This window comes from Solanum dulcamara, chromosome 3 (genome assembly GCF_947179165.1).
Source record: "Solanum dulcamara chromosome 3, daSolDulc1.2, whole genome shotgun sequence".
Taxonomy (NCBI): Eukaryota; Viridiplantae; Streptophyta; class Magnoliopsida; order Solanales; family Solanaceae; genus Solanum; species Solanum dulcamara.
Genome location: NC_077239.1, coordinates 81,313,287 through 81,332,058, shown reverse-complemented (window position 1 = coordinate 81,332,058; position 18,772 = coordinate 81,313,287). Strand labels below are relative to the sequence as shown.

General features: G+C 31.6%; 3 protein-coding genes across 5 annotated transcripts; 2 read left to right on the top strand and 1 right to left on the bottom strand.

Moving 5' to 3' along the window:
- Positions 1-3,158: 3,158 nt before the first annotated feature.
- LOC129883321 (xyloglucan endotransglucosylase protein 1-like) lies at positions 3,159-5,430 on the top strand. The gene is made up of 3 exons (XM_055957970.1): positions 3,159-3,538; positions 4,258-4,451; positions 4,892-5,430. The coding sequence occupies exons 1-3, from the start codon at positions 3,266-3,268 to the stop codon at positions 5,253-5,255; spliced, it is 831 nt and encodes a 276-aa protein (XP_055813945.1). The 5' UTR covers positions 3,159-3,265; the 3' UTR covers positions 5,256-5,430.
- A 927-nt stretch (positions 5,431-6,357) lies between these two features.
- LOC129883320 (uncharacterized) lies at positions 6,358-10,741 on the bottom strand. Of its 3 annotated transcripts, none has more exons than XM_055957966.1 (7): positions 10,102-10,741; positions 9,452-9,554; positions 8,841-9,337; positions 8,617-8,722; positions 7,267-8,507; positions 6,713-6,817; positions 6,358-6,600 (listed from the first exon to the last, which is right to left on the bottom strand). In XM_055957966.1, the coding sequence occupies exons 1-7, from the start codon at positions 10,624-10,626 to the stop codon at positions 6,478-6,480; spliced, it is 2,700 nt and encodes an 899-aa protein (XP_055813941.1). In that variant the 5' UTR covers positions 10,627-10,741; the 3' UTR covers positions 6,358-6,477. The 3 variants fall into 3 exon arrangements, with proteins under 3 accessions (XP_055813941.1, XP_055813942.1, XP_055813943.1); XM_055957967.1 differs by having other exon boundaries at positions 8,841-9,328; XM_055957968.1 differs by having other exon boundaries at positions 8,841-9,226.
- A 3,561-nt stretch (positions 10,742-14,302) lies between these two features.
- On the top strand, positions 14,303-15,872 carry LOC129881933 (UDP-glycosyltransferase 75C1-like). Its single transcript, XM_055956047.1, has one exon. It carries the CDS (start codon positions 14,407-14,409, stop codon positions 15,811-15,813), a length of 1,407 nt encoding a protein of 468 aa, XP_055812022.1. The 5' UTR covers positions 14,303-14,406; the 3' UTR covers positions 15,814-15,872.
- The last annotated feature ends 2,900 nt before the right edge of the window (positions 15,873-18,772 follow it).

Below are 18,772 nucleotides of genomic sequence, written 5' to 3'. Positions count from 1 at the left end.
GATATGTAACAGGTAATAATAATTGGAACAAAACATAAGAAAAAAGTGATGGGATGAACACTTTGCTTACACTCTTCAAGTTTTTTTTTTGAAATTTGTGGAATGTCAGTTTCATGACAGCTAGTAAATAGCTAGCTAGGTGGTCAAAAAAAATCTGGAATTTTTTGACATTATTGATATGATATTCTTGCTTGCTATTCATTGTACTGTAAGTTGTTGTCTGAAGAGGATAAGAAGCAAAATATTGACGAGTTAGAGTTCATAAAATTCAAATGGTCACTCAATTAATAAACAAAAGACTTCTCTTTTTTTTTTTTTATATAATGATAAATGAAACAAAAGACTTCTCTTTCTTTTTCTCTATATAATGATAAATGAATTGTAACGTTAAGCTGAGAGCTTCTCAAGTGTTAGATATGAATGTTTTTTGAATAGCTCGTTCACTCGATTGAAATTTCTACTTTTTACTTGAATTATAGAGTTCAAACGTTATCAATTATGACTTGTGTAATATAGCGTTTTATTTTCCTTCAACCAATGGAACCAAAAAAAGAATTTAATGAAATATAGTAACGACCTAATTAATAAATTATCTATCTCATTGAAGAGAATTTCAAAACTTTGTGGTCCAAGAATAACGTTCCATCGCAGATACTTTAATTTTTGTTCTACCTTTTTTTTTCGGGGAGTGATGGTCCAAAGGAAAGATGAAATGAGAATTTGGTGAAAATTTAACTTATGCAAATTTAAAATTGTATTAGGACAATATATTCAATATTCAATGTAATCTTACAAGTTGCAAGTGTGGTGTGGATAAGGTGGTATATATGTAAACTTACTTCTATCTTGTGAAAATAGAGATATTGCTTTAATATATACCGTTGTCTCAAGTAAAAACAAATTTAAAATCGTAAAATAAAATTATGCAAATTAAATGAGCAATATTACTCAATTCTTTATATAGATATTTTTCTCTTGAAAATTATGACACGACACTACGTATACTTATCCGTATTTACATCAAATTGGACCATTAGATTTTAGCAATATATTAAATGATAATGACTATCCGAATTCGTATTTTTTCTATACAAAATAGAAGAATTGGTGTGAATCAATTTTACAGTAAAAAATAGATAAATATCCTACGTCATAACCTATGCCCTTCGGATGAACACTCTACGGTGAGAGACACATTTTTGTATTCATAAATATAGTGTAATGCGCTAATAAATTTTTACTAGTGAATTTTGTATGGATCCTCTAAGAAGTTTCAATTAATTATATTAATTAGTCTAAACTAAATAACCACAGCTGTTAACAATTAATGATTCATGAACAAATTAAATCAATGCAGGCTGTAACAGAGATAGAGAGCTACTTTTTTGTCCACTTAAAAGTGCTTTCAATGGTCAAAAAATGTTACAAGCAAGGTTCCTTTATTTCCTAGTTAGATTTTTGGATTGTTTGAATAGTTGTTGAACTCGGTTTATGAAGAATTAATGTAACATATAGATTTAGATATATAATTATAGTGTTGTACAAAGTACAAACAAACAAGACACTGACAAAGAGCTTCTCCTTATTTTCTGAACAAATTAAAAAAATAAAAGGATTTTGATTTTAAGGATTGTTGGAGGGAGGGGGGGGGGTGTGTGAATGGAATATTAAATTGTAGTACACCAAATTATGTTAATTCATGATGGTTAGTGATAAATTAATCAAAGTAAAAATTAACTATGATTTAGTCATTACAATACATATATGTTAGGTATTCATTCGATTTGAATAAATAACGGGTGTGGCTAAGAACAATTTTCTTTTTTTTCAATCTAACCATGATAATGACAATAACTATCGAATTATATATACCACGTGGGAATGTGTCAATAAATAGCCTGTTATTATTTTAATAATCTATTGTTAAATAGAATTAGAGGCGATTTTTTGTTAATAACGACGTAAGCTATATGTTGCTAATTCTTTATTTAGTAACCTTGATCTTTAAAGTCAATCTACTACTAAATAGCCTGTAACTAATAAGATTTTTTACAATCTATCATTAAACATAAGTAGTGATGCTTTTATTATTATATAACAATGTAAGTTATTCGTCACTAATTATTTTATGTACGTAACTTTTTTTATAATAATAATAATAATAATAATATATTCAATATAATTTTGCATATTTTCAAGTAATTAAACTTCTCTCTCTTCAAAATTTTTTTACTTTCCATTCATTGTCCTTTTTCCTAGCAAGTAGCAAATGGGTAAAATGACAGCATATTGCCAGTAGTAAAAGTTGTTGGCCTTATCAACAACAAGGTCATAAGAAGCTTGCTAACAAATTAAACCAAGTGGTTTATATATCTTGCTGTTAATAAAAAAGTTCATTTAATATAATAATAGTAGTACTCATCTACTTTTATCTTGGCCTTTGAGTTATTATACTTTTGTCAGGACAATTGATCTGGTTGGCTTCCACTTACTAGTCCAATCATACAATAGAGCAAAGAGTAAAGCCCTGTAAAGGCCATACCAAATTTTTTTGGAGGATAGAATCATTCTTGGAAACTTTATCTCTAGCTCTTGAAACCTCACTCCCACACTTTTTCATTATTTAACTCTCTTTTTCAATAATAGCATTTGATACCATCGAATAATAGTGAAACTGGAAGTTTTTATTTAAAAATATAAAAAAGAAATAAGAAGTCGACTATGTATGATCGATATCTAGTTTATATACATAAAATAAATAATTTTAATTATTTTTCCATAAAAGTTATTCAAATGAACTCCTTTTGTGTCCCTAGCTCCGACTTGATCCTGAGCATAAATATTGAGTAATTTTGTCCATCAAAATTATGATGAATTAAAAAAATATTTGAGCATTGTTTTGCTTGATTTGAACCCTGATTTTATTTATTTTATTGACCGCTAGATCACGCTATGAACTGTTACGTTTTATTATTATTCTTAACAAACACCAAAAAAACTCTAAACCATCCAATCCTAAAACAAACAATGCTCCAGCTCTTATGTATGCTAAGCTGGCACCAGTTGTTGCCCATGCCTCCCCCCCCCCCCCGCCCCATCCCACCCCACCAACCAATAACTCAAGTAGTTCACAAGCTTTTTGCCCTCTTCTTTATAGCTCTAAGCTCCTTCTACTCAATATAAATACTTGTAACCTTTAAATCCCATTCCACACACAAGCAAAAAATCAAACATTATTCTAAGTTCAAGTAAATTTTAGCTTAAAATGGGGTCTTTTTCCCATTATGGGTTCTTGATTTTAGCACTTTTGTTTAGTTCTTGCATGGTTACTTATGGTGGCAATTTTTTTCAAGAATTTGACTTCACTTGGGGTGGCAATAGAGCCAAGATTTTCAATGGAGGCCAACTTCTATCTTTATCTTTGGACAAAGTTTCTGGCTCTGGTTTTCAATCTAAAAAAGAACATCTCTTTGGAAGAATTGATATGCAAATCAAACTTGTTGCTGGAAATTCTGCTGGCACCGTTACTACGTACTACGTAAGTACAATTAATTTCACATATTATTATTGAACTTTATCTATTATAACATTAACAGATTAACAGATGTTTGTGAAAGCTACTTGTAGTTCAATTTATCTTTCAAGTAAAATATTTGCAATTTTGGGAATTTTTTTAGGGTATGTTAAGAAAGTGAAATTTGTAGTCATGTCATATTTATTTAATGATTTATAAGGTAGGAAGCTATTATACTGTCACAAGCAACTTGTTTAATTTTACATGTAGAAATAACCACAAATATGCCTAGTATATATATATATATATATATATATATATATATATATATATTATATTGTGGTCTAATATAACAACTTGGTTGGTGCTCATGTGACTATTTTCCTATGTGGTCAAGAAGTACTTTTCTTTTTTAAATGTTACTTATAAGCAACTTTTTATGTGTGATAATAATGACTTCTTGATTCCCTACTCCTTTTCTTTTTATTTAGTTTCCTCAAAGCATATTACATGTCACACTTCTCATAAAAATCTTTTTGTTGCTCCAAACAGTAGGGGCTACTGTTAAAATAATTTTTTATGTATATAAAGTAATGTTGAAACCTTCTTCGACCAACTCATGTGTCTACTTATTTTGATTTTGAATCCTTTTACTCAAAATCCTGGTTCTTCACCGGCTCCAAATTGGAAATTAATAAAAATCTAAAGTAGCAATTTTACTAACTATTTTTTTTTAATTGCAGTTATCTTCTCAAGGAACCACTCATGATGAAATTGACTTCGAGTTCTTGGGAAATGTTACTGGTGAACCTTATATTCTCCACACAAACATTTATGCCCAAGGCAAGGGAAATAAAGAGCAACAATTCTATCTCTGGTTTGACCCTACCAAGAACTTCCACACTTACTCAATCATTTGGAAACCCCAACACATCGTGTAAGCAAATCCCTTAACATTATATTAATCTCCAATGATCACTAAGTTTTATCCACTATAACAATGAAACGTTAAAATAACAAACTTTTTCTACTGTAACAATGAAGTCACAAAACTATCAAACTAACCTATTATTTTAGCTTCAAAGTTGAGATATAGAATTAGAAGTTGCGCAAAACAAGTTTAAGTGTTTTTTTTAAAAAAGGTTTTCACTCACAAAATTTTAACTATGTTTTTATATTCAAATACCCTTTTCAACTTAACTTCATATAGTACCTTTTTTTGTCAAATATCAATCATTTCACATTTGAACGCCTACTTAAATTAACCGTAGTAATGTTGTAAAAACTATTTATTGGTTGTCGTGTTAAAGTAATTGAACTTTACATAAAAATACAAAATTTCCATCCTTAGTTACATTTTAATTTTATTTATTTCAGATTCTTGGTGGACAACACACCTATAAGAGTTTACAAGAATGCTGAATCAGTTGGTGTACCATTTCCCAAGAACCAGCCCATGAGGATTTACTCAAGCCTTTGGAATGCTGATGATTGGGCCACAAGAGGAGGCCTAGTGAAAACTGATTGGGCCCAAGCCCCATTCACAGCCTACTATAGAAATTACATGGCCCAAAGCTTTAGCCCTTCACAATTCTCTGATCAAAAATGGCAAAATCAAGAACTTGATGCCAATGGCAGAAGAAGATTAAGATGGGTTCAAAAGAATTTCATGATATATAATTATTGCACTGATATTAAGAGGTTTCCTCAAGGTTTTCCTCCAGAATGCAGAAGATTTTGAGTGGACTATGTAGTTGGTTTTTTTTTGTGTGTGTAATTATTTTATGTGTTTGTGGTTTTATTTTGATAGATTATTAGCCAACTAAAATAAATTAATGTGCTTTTCTTTGTTTCATAAATTTTGTATGTTATTTGAAGCTAGCTAGTAGTTTATTTTGTATCAATTTTATTTAATATCCTTTTTGGTACTTTTAATATTAGTATTATCTTCCCATTTTGATTCGCACAAATCAGTTCAATCTGCCTTTATGACACTTCTAGTAACAACAAAGGAAAATAACATTGAAACATGAAGTTAAGAGCAATTTTACTAATACTGATCTTAATACATAATGGATGATAGATGGGAGGTAGAACGATTATTTTCGATAGAACTGGTTCAAAAATAAGTATATCAAAGCACTTCATGATTTATTCTCAAAGTTATTATAATCACAATTATTTCAGCTACTGGTTAACCACTGACATAGTTAATTAATAATTTAATAAACCAAGAATATTAGTACTCCTAATAGAAAAATAACCCTTTTTCCTCACCAACCTTTGCCGTGAAAGCCTCCATTAACCTTAAGTTGGTAATGTGATGCCCAAATCTTTAATCCTCCATTGATTATCTTAGATGTTCCTAAAAGATCAATCAATCATTGGCCAGCTTGTCCACCTTGATTAATTCCATCAGAATACCTACTATTCTTCTACCAACAATAGGTACTGAGTAATGCTACCCACGAACGTTTAGGTAGATGAGAAGAAATCACCTATCATTTTCATTTGTGCTGAAATTTGAACCGAAACTTTATGACTCTCTCCCCAACTTCATTGACTATTAAGGCAGAGCCTTGAGTGCTAAATGTTCATACTTAAGATAGCACATAATTGAGAGAACGCAGGGACAAATACTACTATGTTTTCTGTATATATCTAAGTCCTAATAATAGTGATCAAGTAGCCAATATTGCTGCTCACTTTTCCTCCCATAATACTTCCAACAAAGATGATATATAAAGACGTAACATAAATTGCAATTCAACAGACATCAACTTTTAGGCCATGGTTGTGGAAAGATAATTTTGCAAATATAAAGCAATATCTTTGCAGTATGATGACAAAAGAAGTAAATAATCTCATTTCTGAAGAAGTCAAGAGTTATAGCTTCAATCATAAAAATATATTTCTGGACTGTCACGTATCTACAAGTCAAATTTGATAACATAAGCAGGGAGCTAAGCTCTGTGATGCTTCTTTCGGGCACGTTTTGTCCCTGCTTTTGAACTAGATGATTCTATCTTTGCAACAGCTTTTTCTTCATTACAAGTGGCAAATGTCACTCTTGGCCGGTACAAGGACTGCAGGTTATAACATTGAATGAGTACATGTAAATGAACAGGAAATTTGAACACCCTTCTTTCATTGATGTACTATAAGTTGATTATGCTTGAAGTTAAAATAGTTAATTACCGGGACTCTGCAGTGATAGGTGAGTTCATTGTTCATTTGGCTAAGGCGTTCTTTTGCTCGTTGTTCAGCTTCCAATGCTTTCGTACATGCTTCATCAACCTCGAGCTGAAGTGCAACAATGTTAAATGACATCATACTTTTGTAAGCTTTATGATCATTAAATGGATAACATAGAACATCAATTTTCTCCCACAGAAAGAGAGAAGGTCAAACAAGAAAGTTTACAAATATAAAGCCTAAGCTTTAAGTACCAGGGCTACTATTTGGATACTTCAATTACGAACAGAATTAGACAATTTCTTTAAATATTTGAGACATGAGCAGCCAAATAAATGGATGAAAAGAAGGATAAACTAATCACATAAATTATCAATTTGGCAAATTAATGATCTGTTCAGAAGAAATTTCAAAATTTGAAATACAGATAGCGCAATCAAAATCATTTCACACCAAAATCCAGGACCCTGTAGACTTTAAAGTGACACTAGAAAACAAGTATTATACAAACTGAAAGAAAGAGCCACAGTTATTGAAGTAGTTAATCTAGTCTTTACCTGAGTAAGTGGGATAGGAGCAAGGTTGTATTCAGTAGAAAGGCGCTTCTCCAAGAAAACCCGCATATCAGCCAACTCCTTCATCAATCTCAAAGAAACTTCTTCAGTATCTTGCATCTGATTTCTAGAAAATTCAAAAGCTCTCTCAGCGTGCAGGCGAAATGATGCACAGTTCAGACAGTTACACAGACCTCTGCATCCCCTAGGATTTCTCTTTAATATTCCTTTGTTGAGAACATCAGGATGACTAACCAGATCATATGATAATTCGGTCTGAGTTGATTTCTGGAGACAAATAGCTGGTTCAAGGCATCCATTTTTGTTTAGATTATCATCAACACCTATGCAGTCTCTTCGACAACCAATAGGCTCAGATTGTGAGATTTCTTGTATGGACTCACTGCATAGGGTTTTGGTTGGACCATCATTACCATATCCTGAAAGATCTGATGGTTCAGTTGAGGAAGATGCTTTGATCAAAGCAACTGTGTCGAGCCCTCCACTGTCTCCGTTGCGATCTACCAGCAAAGCATCGCAGCTGCTTTCATTATTGATAGTATCAGGTTCTGATATCTTGAGGAAAAGCTTCTTCTTTAGAGACTCACTAGCATTTGCATGAATTCCTACAGTGTCAGTCAGATCACCACAATTCTTATTTTCTTCAGTACAATCTACCTCCAAAGTCATGCAATCTCCTTCAGGACTAACAGGCTCAACTTTTGGATCCTCTACTCCGTATTCACTTAGCAAATCTTCAAGACTGATCGGCAAGAGGTTTGGGATATTGTATTGTCCAGCTGAGGTTTTAGGACTTACATTGTAGCTTGACAATACTCCTGAAAAATTTGCTCCAGTAATAAAATTATTGAGACATTCTGATTCCGACTTTTCTGAATTACTTGCATCAGTACCCTCAGTTTCTGATTTTCTTGTGATATCCACATTAAGTAATGTCTGGGGATTGGCATCGTCATCAGGAAACACTGAACTTGGCATCTTATTGAACAATTCAGCAGCAGAGCTTGAAACTTCCATTGTGATACAAGTATTCAAGTGATCACTCATGCCATTGGCTAAGGTGCAGTTCGGTTCCAGTAACTTTGTCTCCTGTTCTTTGATTTCATCTTTTTTGGGAGAATATTCTTTGTTCCTAGGAACTTCTTTAGTCACAGTGATCAAAGGTCGGTTGCATTCCAAGTCCCTCCGAAATTTAGGGAGTCCATTTTCACTTGAAGCTCCTCCTATGAAACATGAAAAGCTGGTCAGTCTGCGAGCATTTTGTGTATTCATGGTATCCATTTTAACCACACCTAATTTATGTACCTAATGGTTTAGAAAAATGTGATTTACCAGGATCATTTTTTGCAACATCCATCAGAAATGGAAGCAGTCTTCTGTAGCTAACAGAGCCTGCGGCTTTGAACACCTTTGTCAGCCTAGAGCAAGGATTTAGAGCCTGTTAAAACAATTCATATAAAATTAGAGGAAAATGGCCATTCACTTTGTTTTCTGCAAATAAGCATCATTTAATTGGAGAAATTCATAATAGCTATTCGGAATTTCCTGTTATTTACCAATTTGTTTCTCAAGACACTGCCATTTTTCCCAGGAGTCAAAGTAGGCTTCCTGACAGTGCAGCCATTTCTAGTATCTGATGGATGACCTGCACATTTTTTCTCCATCTGCTGAGCATTATGATCTATGCTGACTCCCAAGTCACTCATGTTAGCTTTTAAGAAAATGTCAGCATCAGGTGGCGTTGTCTGGACACATTCTTCCAATACCTCAGGATCAAGTCCTTCTGCATTTGCAAACACTCGAGGCTCTACTCGAGTCTGGCTCAAAACATCAGGGACATCATTGAGATCTTGCGGGTTGCATGATACATTGACCTCAATCTTCTGACCTTCAACACTCCCTAGTGGCTCACTGACATCAGAACTAGCACCAACATGTTTGTCTACAGAAGCAGAACCATTACTAGCCGTTGAACGTAAATGAGGTTTCAGATAACTCAAAGTTGGATAATTGAACTTGGATGATGTATCACGTGTCTCAATTTCTGAAACATCTATAGAAAAGAGAATTGCTTAAACTCCAGTTACACTAAGAACTTTGAAACATTGAAAAGTTCAATCCTCATAAACAGCATTTAGACTCGAAAAAACAAGATTTAGAGATATACCAGAATACTCCCTCGAAGCATCCATCACATATGGCAGCAATCTTCTGTAGCTATATGAGCTTGGAGCTATGAACACCTTCCTACGCAAACTCGAACTCACAGCCTAAACGTAAATAAATTAAGTATGAAAACTTCCATGATGTAATTCACTAACAAAAACAAAATCTTCCCCTCTTCCCCCATACAATCGACTTATATGCTATGTACCCAATATTTTTCTTATTCGGTAAATAACTAACGAATTGTTTACAATGGATACTTTAATTTCAAGAAGACACAAAGATGCACCATAAATGTCTTTCCCAAACCTTGCTAACACGAGATGCTTTGTGCACCATGCTACCCTTTTACACAAAGATGATATCTTAAGCAGACTCAAACTCACAGTGTTATGGAAAACATTTAACACAAATAAATCCTAAACTAATTGATTAACCAAATATTTCATAGACATGCCCAACGCCCGAAATAATGTTAATATAATAAATACTCTAGATTATAACAAGGAACGGCAATAATCTAGTAGACTCTAACCATATTATCTCCCGGTTCAAATTTCTCAGAAGTTATATAATTGACATAAAAAATTAAGCTGTCAATCTTCAACGCAACGCTAACAATTATAAGCTCGAAAGAATCAGATATCTTACTGAATTACTCTTCGGAATGGACACATTTCCGCTAGAAAGCTCAATCGAATTTCGACCACTACTGCCCCTATTTCCATTACTCTCAGTTCCAATATTACCAACTCCTACATTCTCGTTACCAGTTTCATCACCTTTTTCGACATTTAGCTCAAACCCACCTCCATTTTTCTCCTTGAATTCACCTTTCTTCAAATTCTCATCATTTTCTATAACAATAGAAGCAGTTGGAGAGAACACCCTTCGAGCACGAAGATCCTTGATGGGTGTCCGTGACATTTCACAGAGATCCGAAGAAACTTCTGGATTCTGTACAAATATCCTTTTGGGTTTCTTCACAGGTGGGTCTAGTTGCCGGAGCTGGTGATGGGAGCGCTTGAATCGGGTCGAATCAACCCGAACTCGACCCGACCTGTTACAATGCAAATAGATCTGAGATTTGCTCCGAGTGAACTGACCTTCCATAATGGAACTGCTTCTGCTTCCTCCTTGCTTTCTTTTCCGATCATGGCGTATCGGCGATTGCATTTTCTACTCTCTTTTATGCAATCGGCCGGAGGTTTGCTAAGGGTTCAGTTGAAGAATTAGGGTTTGGGGATTGGGGGAAATGGAAGAGAAAAAGAGAGATTATATGGCGGGAAATTTGAATTTTCTTTAGCTTATTGGCGGGAAATAATTGCGGGAATTTTGTGGACCCTTTTGGCTCCAAGGAGATTCCAATGGAGCACTTCTTTTTGGACAAAAAATTAATTTAATACTACACAAATTTAAATTTAATAGGACCTTAATAATATTTATTAATATTGAATATCGGGTGTAAAATAAAATAAAATATTTATAACAGATTATGCTCGAAACTTAGTTTGCTTGTATTAATCTCTTCAATTTCTATGGAACTCATCCCACATTTATTATAAATATTTTTATATTATCTGTGCTAATTAGTATTGAATACACTTACAGTTAGTATATTCGAAAACTTTGTACATTTACATCATCACCCCTTCATTAAATTTTATTTTCTTATTTAACCATATTGCTCCTGTCGAGTGTCGAGGTGTTCTCAAGTTTTAGATTAGGTAAAATTGAGGGCATTTATTATTTCAAAAATAGTGTAGTGACTTTTTCATTATAAAAAATAATTTATCGATTTTGGTGTAACAAAAATAAAATTTGAGTAACTATCCATGAAATTATCCTAATTTTATCGTCTTTGAAAAGCATGTAACTGATACACATCACTCTTCTTCTATTTTATATGTTGTTATTATATTATTTACAGAGTTAAAAGGTGTTTACTCTAACGACAAAATTCTCAAATGTTTTTGAATGATTAAGTATTATAGAATTATTATTATTATTATTAATAATAATAATAATAATAATTAATAATCTGGCTTATAATATTTGGTATTTGGGTCAAAATATGTGATTAAAAAATAAACTTGAAAAAATCACTATATATGTTTGAATTCATGAGAAATTTCGAAACTGAAATCGAAGCATTATAAAAAGAAACATGCTTCTTTGCTGAATTCTATTGAAGGAAATATCACCATGACGATAATCTAGCTAAGAACTCTCATTCTTTGATAAGATTATTAACTTCCAAACATTACTAGAAATTTGCACCCCATTTTTCATGAAACATACGTTGCTCCATAAATATATTGCAACCCAATCAATGTCAAGTCAAATTAAAATAGTTAAATTGAAAGGGCGAAATATCATATATCTAAATAGTTTCAACAAAAATTTTAGTTGTTATATATTCTCTCTTTTTTTATGTATTTTAAAATAATATTCATCTAACTTCTTCATAATTGTTGGTATTTTATCTGATGTAATTGAGACTTTGTAAGTTCCAACAATAATAATATAATTAACAAGTATGCCAATTATAGCCGTTCAAGTTCAAGGAAATATTTTGAAATAAACATAGGACATGAATGAGGAAAAGTGAAGAAGTTACCCCATTTGAAATTTCCACGCATACCAAATTTGGAAAAAGAAAATTTTCTCCTTTGACATTCAAGGCATCCTAATAACTTATAAATGAAAAAGTTAATCTCACCAAGTCCTTTGATGAAAAATTGTGATATAAAGTAATCACCATGCTAATAAATGATGCTTTATATTGAATTGATAATGAAAATCTTTTATGAGTTCTAAATTTATACTGAGCCCTGTTAGTGATTATAAACAATTCTTTACTAATTAGCTTACTGTGTCCAACTCTAAAGACAAAATTAAAGTTGAAACAAAAGTATAGAACGCAAATCTTAGCTAATGGTTGATCGGTCACTATGAATCCATGTCTGTTGGAATTATTTTTAGCATTATAATTATGTTCTTTTGAAGCTAAGTGAGAGTATCAAATTAGAAATAATGAGTTTTTTAGGAAAACACATGTATAGGAAGACAACAAATTAACATGGATTATTCAAATTGGATGGACCTTGTCATTTTACTATGGATGGTTATTTGTACAGGATTTTGTTCTTCATGTTTATTAAGGTTGATCAAAAAGTTATGCCAACTATAAAAACATTCATGCCTTTTCGTGTAATGAAATTAATTCAACAAAAAAATCTTTGGATGTACTTAATCGATTTTTTCTAAACTATATATGTATGTTTTCTTTTCTTTTCTCAATTCAGACGATATTGAAAATATATAATTAAGTAAAATATAAGTATGTCTTTTCTAAAAGCTTAAATTTTTAGATAAGATATACGATCACATATTTTAATATTGTATCAGAGAAGATAAAGATTCTAAACTCAAGTCTCCCTCTCATCCTTTATCAAAATTCCATGTATTTTGCATATAAAAAAAACAAACTAAACCGATACGTGAAGGTTCTAGAAGTTATAAAAATTTCATAGACTTTTGAATATTTTGAAGTTTAGTTGAATATCAATATGACTCTTGGATTTTTTGCTTCCTAATGTTACATGGGAAAAGTGAACAATAACGACATTTCCTTGTTTGATTACTTCAAGTCGTTGAACTCTTAAAGGCAGTTGCAAAGTTACACCCCTTATAGAAAAATTATAGTGTAGATAGATAATATATATGTATTAATTATATTTTGAATTTATTAATATTTTTTTTCGTGTGTTAACTTTTTTATATTTTATTTTAAATTACATTATCATGTTTCTTATTATTTATTTTTAAAATAATTTATAATCGATGTGTACTTATGTCATGCTTTTGTATTTGTAATTTGTTAGCAGACGGTATAGCTGATAATAAAACACAGTCCTTGCTATCATTATTTTTTTGGTACTTACTCTGAAATATTCATGTATTTCTCGTTTTAGTTTTTGCTGGGCTGATTTGTGGATGAGGACCAGAACACAAAGAATTCTAGATAATTCATGGAGCTTCTATAAAGTTTGAGTAAAATATCTTTTGATAGTTTTTGCATTTAATAAATATTTACATAATTTTGAATCTTAAATATTTAAGAAAAGTATTTACAGAATATGATAATTGTTTTGATTATTTTTTTGAAAATAAATTGTAATTGAATATGTACTTATGCCATGTTTTTGTATCTCTAATTTGTTAGCATATGGCATAGGTGATAATAAACACATGGTACTTGTTATTATTATGTTTTTTTGTTACTTATTCTGAAGTACTCATGCATTTCTCGCGTTATTTTTTGCTGAATAATAAAGTTGATTCTTGAAACAACAAAGAATTCAAGATACTTCATGGAGCTTCTCGAGAATTCCAATAAAATACCTTTTGATATTTTTTGTATTTAATTAATATTTATATAATCTCAAACCTTGATAAAGGAAATATTTTTAAAATATGAATTTATTTTTTTTAAAAAAAATATAATAGAATATTTAATTATGTCATGCTTTTGTATCTCTAATTTGTTATCAGATGATATAGTAGATAATAAAATATACTACTTGCTATTATTATATTTTTTTCGTTACTTACTCTGAAGTACTCATGCATTTCTTGCGTTACTTTTTGTTGAATAATAAGTTGATTCTTGAAATAACAAAGAATTCTAGATACTTCATGGAGCTTCTAGAAAGTTCAAGTAAAACATCTTTTGATATCTTTCATATTTAATAAATATTTATATAATCTCGAATTTTAAATATTTAAGGAAAAAAATTAAAGAATATAATAAGTTTTCTAGATTTTTTATATCTAGAATCACCTGTATGTTAGTATAAATATGGGTATCTTAAACCAATTTTAATCAACTCAGTTCAAGAGTCTGTCTTCCGTTATCGACAAAGTTTTTCTGTCCAATTCCTCGCTCCTTCCATGGCTACCTCTCTTTTCACCACAAGAAAATCTCATGTTCTCATTGCACTATTTCCAGGCCAAGGCCAAATTAATCCATCTCTTCAGTTTTCTAAACAATTAATCAATTTAGGCATTGATGTCACTTTAACTACGAGCCAAACAGCTTTCAGTAAAATAAAAAAGCTCCCAAACATTGAAGGGTTAAGCTTTGTTCCTTTCTCTGATGGCTATGATGGCAAATTCGAATTAAGCTCAATTGATGATTTCCATGTGTTCTATTCTTCTGTCAAGTCTTGCGGATCAGAATTTATTTTCAATTTGATCCAATCCAATGCAAAAAAAGGTACTCCTTTTTCACATGTTATCTACACCATTATAATGGAATGGGTTGGTTTAGTGGCCAAAAAGCTTAATATCCCATCTACATTATTTTGGATACAACCAGCCACGGTTTTTGATATTTACTATTACAGATTTACTGATTATTCTGAGTATTTCAAAAATTCTGATGTTAAGAATAAAATAATAGAGTTACCAGGATTGCCACCTCTTTCTCCAGTTGATTGTCCATCTTTTGTTTTTGATAACGTGGAGAGTCGCAATTGGGCAGTTGAGTCTATTAAAAAGCAAATTGAGATGTTGAAAAGTGAAGAACATCCAAAAATTCTTGTGAACACTTTTGATGCTTTGGAGTTTGATTCTTTGAGAATTTTAAAAAATGTGACTTTAGTGGGAATTGGACCTTCAATTCCTTCAAATTTTTTGGATGATAATTCTTTTCGAGCTGATATGATTGAGATCAGTTCAACGAATTATATGGATTGGTTGGATTCGAAGGCTAAGGGATCAGTTATTTATATAGCATTTGGTAGCTATTCTGAAATATCAAGTCAACTGATGGAGGAGATTGGTCAAGGATTGTTGAAATGTGGGAGGCCATTTTTATGGGTGATTAGGAAAGGTAAAAATGGTGAACAGCTGAAGGAAAAGTTGAGTTGCAAAGACGAACTAGAAAAACAAGGGAAAATAGTGAGTTGGTGCTCACAAGTGGAAGTTCTGAAACATCCTTCTGTTGGTTGTTTTCTAACTCATTGTGGGTGGAATTCGACTCTAGAAAGCATAGCATCTGGGATGCCCATCGTGGCTTGTCCGATCTGGAGTGATCAAGTCTGTAACGCAAAACTCATCCAAGATGTTTGGAGGAATGGTATCAGAGTAAATGAAGGTGAAAGTGGTGTCGTGGAAAGAGATGAGTTCGAGAGATGTATAGAGATCGCGATGGGAGACGGCGAAGAAGGGGAACAACTGAGAAAAAATGCAAAGAAATGGAAGGATTTGGCTAAGGAAGCTATGAAGGAAAATGGTTCATCAATTGTGAATCTCAAGACTTTTGCAAATGAGCTTTTACTTGATCCTAATGAGTAATAAATTACTCAATAGATGACTTCAATGAAATAGATGATAGTCAATTTTGTTCTCTATTTATGAAATATTAGTGAATTTCATTGAATTATTCAAAATGAGATAATTTTATTTTATTTTTTTCCTTTTTTACACATTCTTATTGTTGATGTGTTTTTCTAAAATTACTTGCTGATAGTTAGAGATGAGGCAGGATAAAAAAACATGATTGTGTGTGCGAAATTAAAGCTATATGTCTAATATTTTATTTTTATGATTTAAGACTCAACTCACTCACCCCACTCACCCATCTCATTTTTATCCCAATAAATTTATCTTAGAATTTTTAACGTTTAGTAGACTTTACTAATTTTATTTTCACGATATTTAGTTTTTTTAAAAAAAGTTACCCTAACTCAATTATGAAATTTAATTAGATAAGGACTTCTTTTAATTGATAAACCTTGTGATGATCGATATGAGTTAGGCAACAGAAAATAAGCTCTAATAATTCGAGGAACAAAATTACTATTTTTTCTAAAAAAAAAATTCCAAATATAATTAAAAATAGGGGGAAATTTACACCAAAAATCACTTTTGACAATTTTATTCCTTCTTGTTCTTTTTCTTGTAATTGAGTTATATATATTGGAACTCTTTTTTAAATGTGGATAAATTTCTATTTACTCTTGATACATCTCTTGATTTGCTGATATCAATGCCCTCATATCCTACACGAATAAAGTTCAAATTTTATGCATTTATAATATATAAAAATTTAATATTTCAAGATTTCGTTAATCTATAATAACAAAAAGCTCTCTATCATGAATCTGAAATGATAAGTGAAAATTAAGTAATAACCTAATATATAACTTGTTAAATTGAACTGACATTATAAATTATTTTACACTAGTTTCAATATATATAACTTAAAATTATTAAAATAGTATAATTAAATAACTGTATTAATGTTCATGAAGTTCATATCAGAATAAACTCTCTCTTTCTAGTACAACAAATTAGATAGCCAACTCAATTTGAATTGTACCATGATTTCTATTTCTAAAATATGTGTGTATTGCAAAATTTTATTGACTCATTAATCTTTATTTGTTTTTGGAGAATAATTTTTTATTTTATTTAAAAATGAATGTTTGGTCATAAAAAAATTCAAATTTAATTTGGATATAGTTTATAACTTATTTTTTATTTGACCTTTTACTTTTGAAGTTATATTTTATGCCATCAAGGATGAACATTACTTCAAATATTCTTTTAAAAAAATATAACCACACACAACTTTTGCTACTGCTTCAGATGAATAATGAGACGTTATTACTCTCCTTTCTGCTTGCTATTTTCTTTTTAAAGTTGTTCATTCTTCAACCCCAACATGTGATGACCTATTCTATTTTAATTTTAGATATTCAGATACCTAAACGGTAGATGTTTATTCTCTATCTTTCCAAATCAATTTATCTTTTTGATATATCTTCATGTGTGGAGAATTACTAGGGGATCGATTTATCCTTCTTCCATAAGAATTCTAGTCCTTCATTTTATTTCATTCCGCATTAGTAGGATATCTATTTCTCAATTCCATAAATCAGTAAGCTCTACTTTTTTTATATAGGATATGAAGGCTAGGTTAAACCTCCCTCAAAGGGGATTATTTTTTTTGAGCGTGAATCTTTTTTCAAAAAATTGACAATATTCTGTTAATTATAGACTCAATAGCATCGATTATGAATCCTGAAAGAGAAGAGCACCATCTACTCATACTGTCATGCCGACAAAGACTTTCACTTTCTAGATAGAAAGAAAGGATAGTTAATTACCTTAAAGTTTGCTTTTTCTTCTTTCATATCTGAATCTCCAATAACCATGAATAAATAGGAATTATATTGTACGGACTTCATGCTAGACTAGTTTGCTGCTGGTTGCTTTTTATCAACTTACGTCTAATAACTTGATATACATTTTAAAAATATTTTAACTACCTGCCTTTCAGACTCCGTTGAGGTTATTATTTTTCTCCAACAATCCCTTTCCCTATTTGCTAACATTAACATTATTTCAAAATACAGGTACTTTTTGAGGGTTCTGGGAAACCCACACTGAGGTATAGTTTATGGGAAGGAAATATGGTGCATGGCAAACACTTCAATAGGTTGTACGGTTCTACCAAGCCAACATGCGGGTAAAGATGACAAATATACTATAAGAAAGCTCAGTCTTTCTGCTTGTATAACCTAGCTAAGCTTGGTAATCATAATATTATCAACTCTAATGTAACAGATGCTATTAATATTTGCATTAGCAATAGTACTACTCATATAAATAGATAAACCTTTCCGCTAAAAAAAAGGACGAAGAAGAAGTCGATGAAATGGACTGTACCAGTAGCTATGAGTCAACCTACGAGTCCTAGAAGATTCTACGGATCGTAGGATGGACTCGTGGTGTTGGGACTGAAGAGGAAGAATTTGATCAAGTATGAAGAGGAACTACGAGTTACATTACGACTTGTAAAGATGTTGACAACTCGTAGGAACGAGTCGTAGAGAGTCCTTGCTTAAGTTCTGAAAACACAAGTCTCAGTACTTTGGATACGAGTTGACAGGACGAACCGTAGATAGGATCACGAGTCATAGAAACAGCTCGTAGAAACACCTGATACTTAGCCAAATTTCAGACCCTGAATTTCACTCTTACGGGTCAAGTTGATTACCCGTCAAAGAGTCTACGAATCGTATGAAAAGTTCAGAGACTCAATTTCTTAGGAAATTCAGAAACTTTCAAGATGAGTAAGTCCTACGACCCGTCAAAGTTTCGACGAGCCGTAGAAATGACCCGTATACGGTCAAAATCAGATTTTTTTGAAGGATAGTTTGGTATTTTCCCACTCTTTTCAATCAAAACCTCGATGTTTTTGGACTATTTTGAGTCTCTTAACAGTACCCTGCGTGCCTAAGCTCTC

Bases quoted from the DNA above. Each gene is read 5' to 3' on its own strand.
- LOC129883320 (XM_055957966.1), bottom strand. From the start codon at position 10,626: ATGCAATCGCCGATACGCCATGATCGGAAAAGAAAGCAAGGAGGAAGC. The intron at 8,723-8,840 runs GTAAATAACAGG...TTGTTTTAACAG, and splicing joins GTGTCTTGAGAAACAAATTG to GCTCTAAATCCTTGCTCTAG. The intron at 6,601-6,712 runs GTAATTAACTAT...TATAACCTGCAG, and splicing joins CCTATCACTGCAGAGTCCCG to TCCTTGTACCGGCCAAGAGT.
- LOC129881933 (XM_055956047.1), top strand. From the start codon at position 14,407: ATGGCTACCTCTCTTTTCACCACAAGAAAATCTCATGTTCTCATTGCA.
- LOC129883321 (XM_055957970.1), top strand. From the start codon at position 3,266: ATGGGGTCTTTTTCCCATTATGGGTTCTTGATTTTAGCACTTTTGTTT. The intron at 3,539-4,257 runs GTAAGTACAATT...TTTTAATTGCAG, and splicing joins GCACCGTTACTACGTACTAC to TTATCTTCTCAAGGAACCAC. The intron at 4,452-4,891 runs GTAAGCAAATCC...TATTTATTTCAG, and splicing joins TGGAAACCCCAACACATCGT to ATTCTTGGTGGACAACACAC.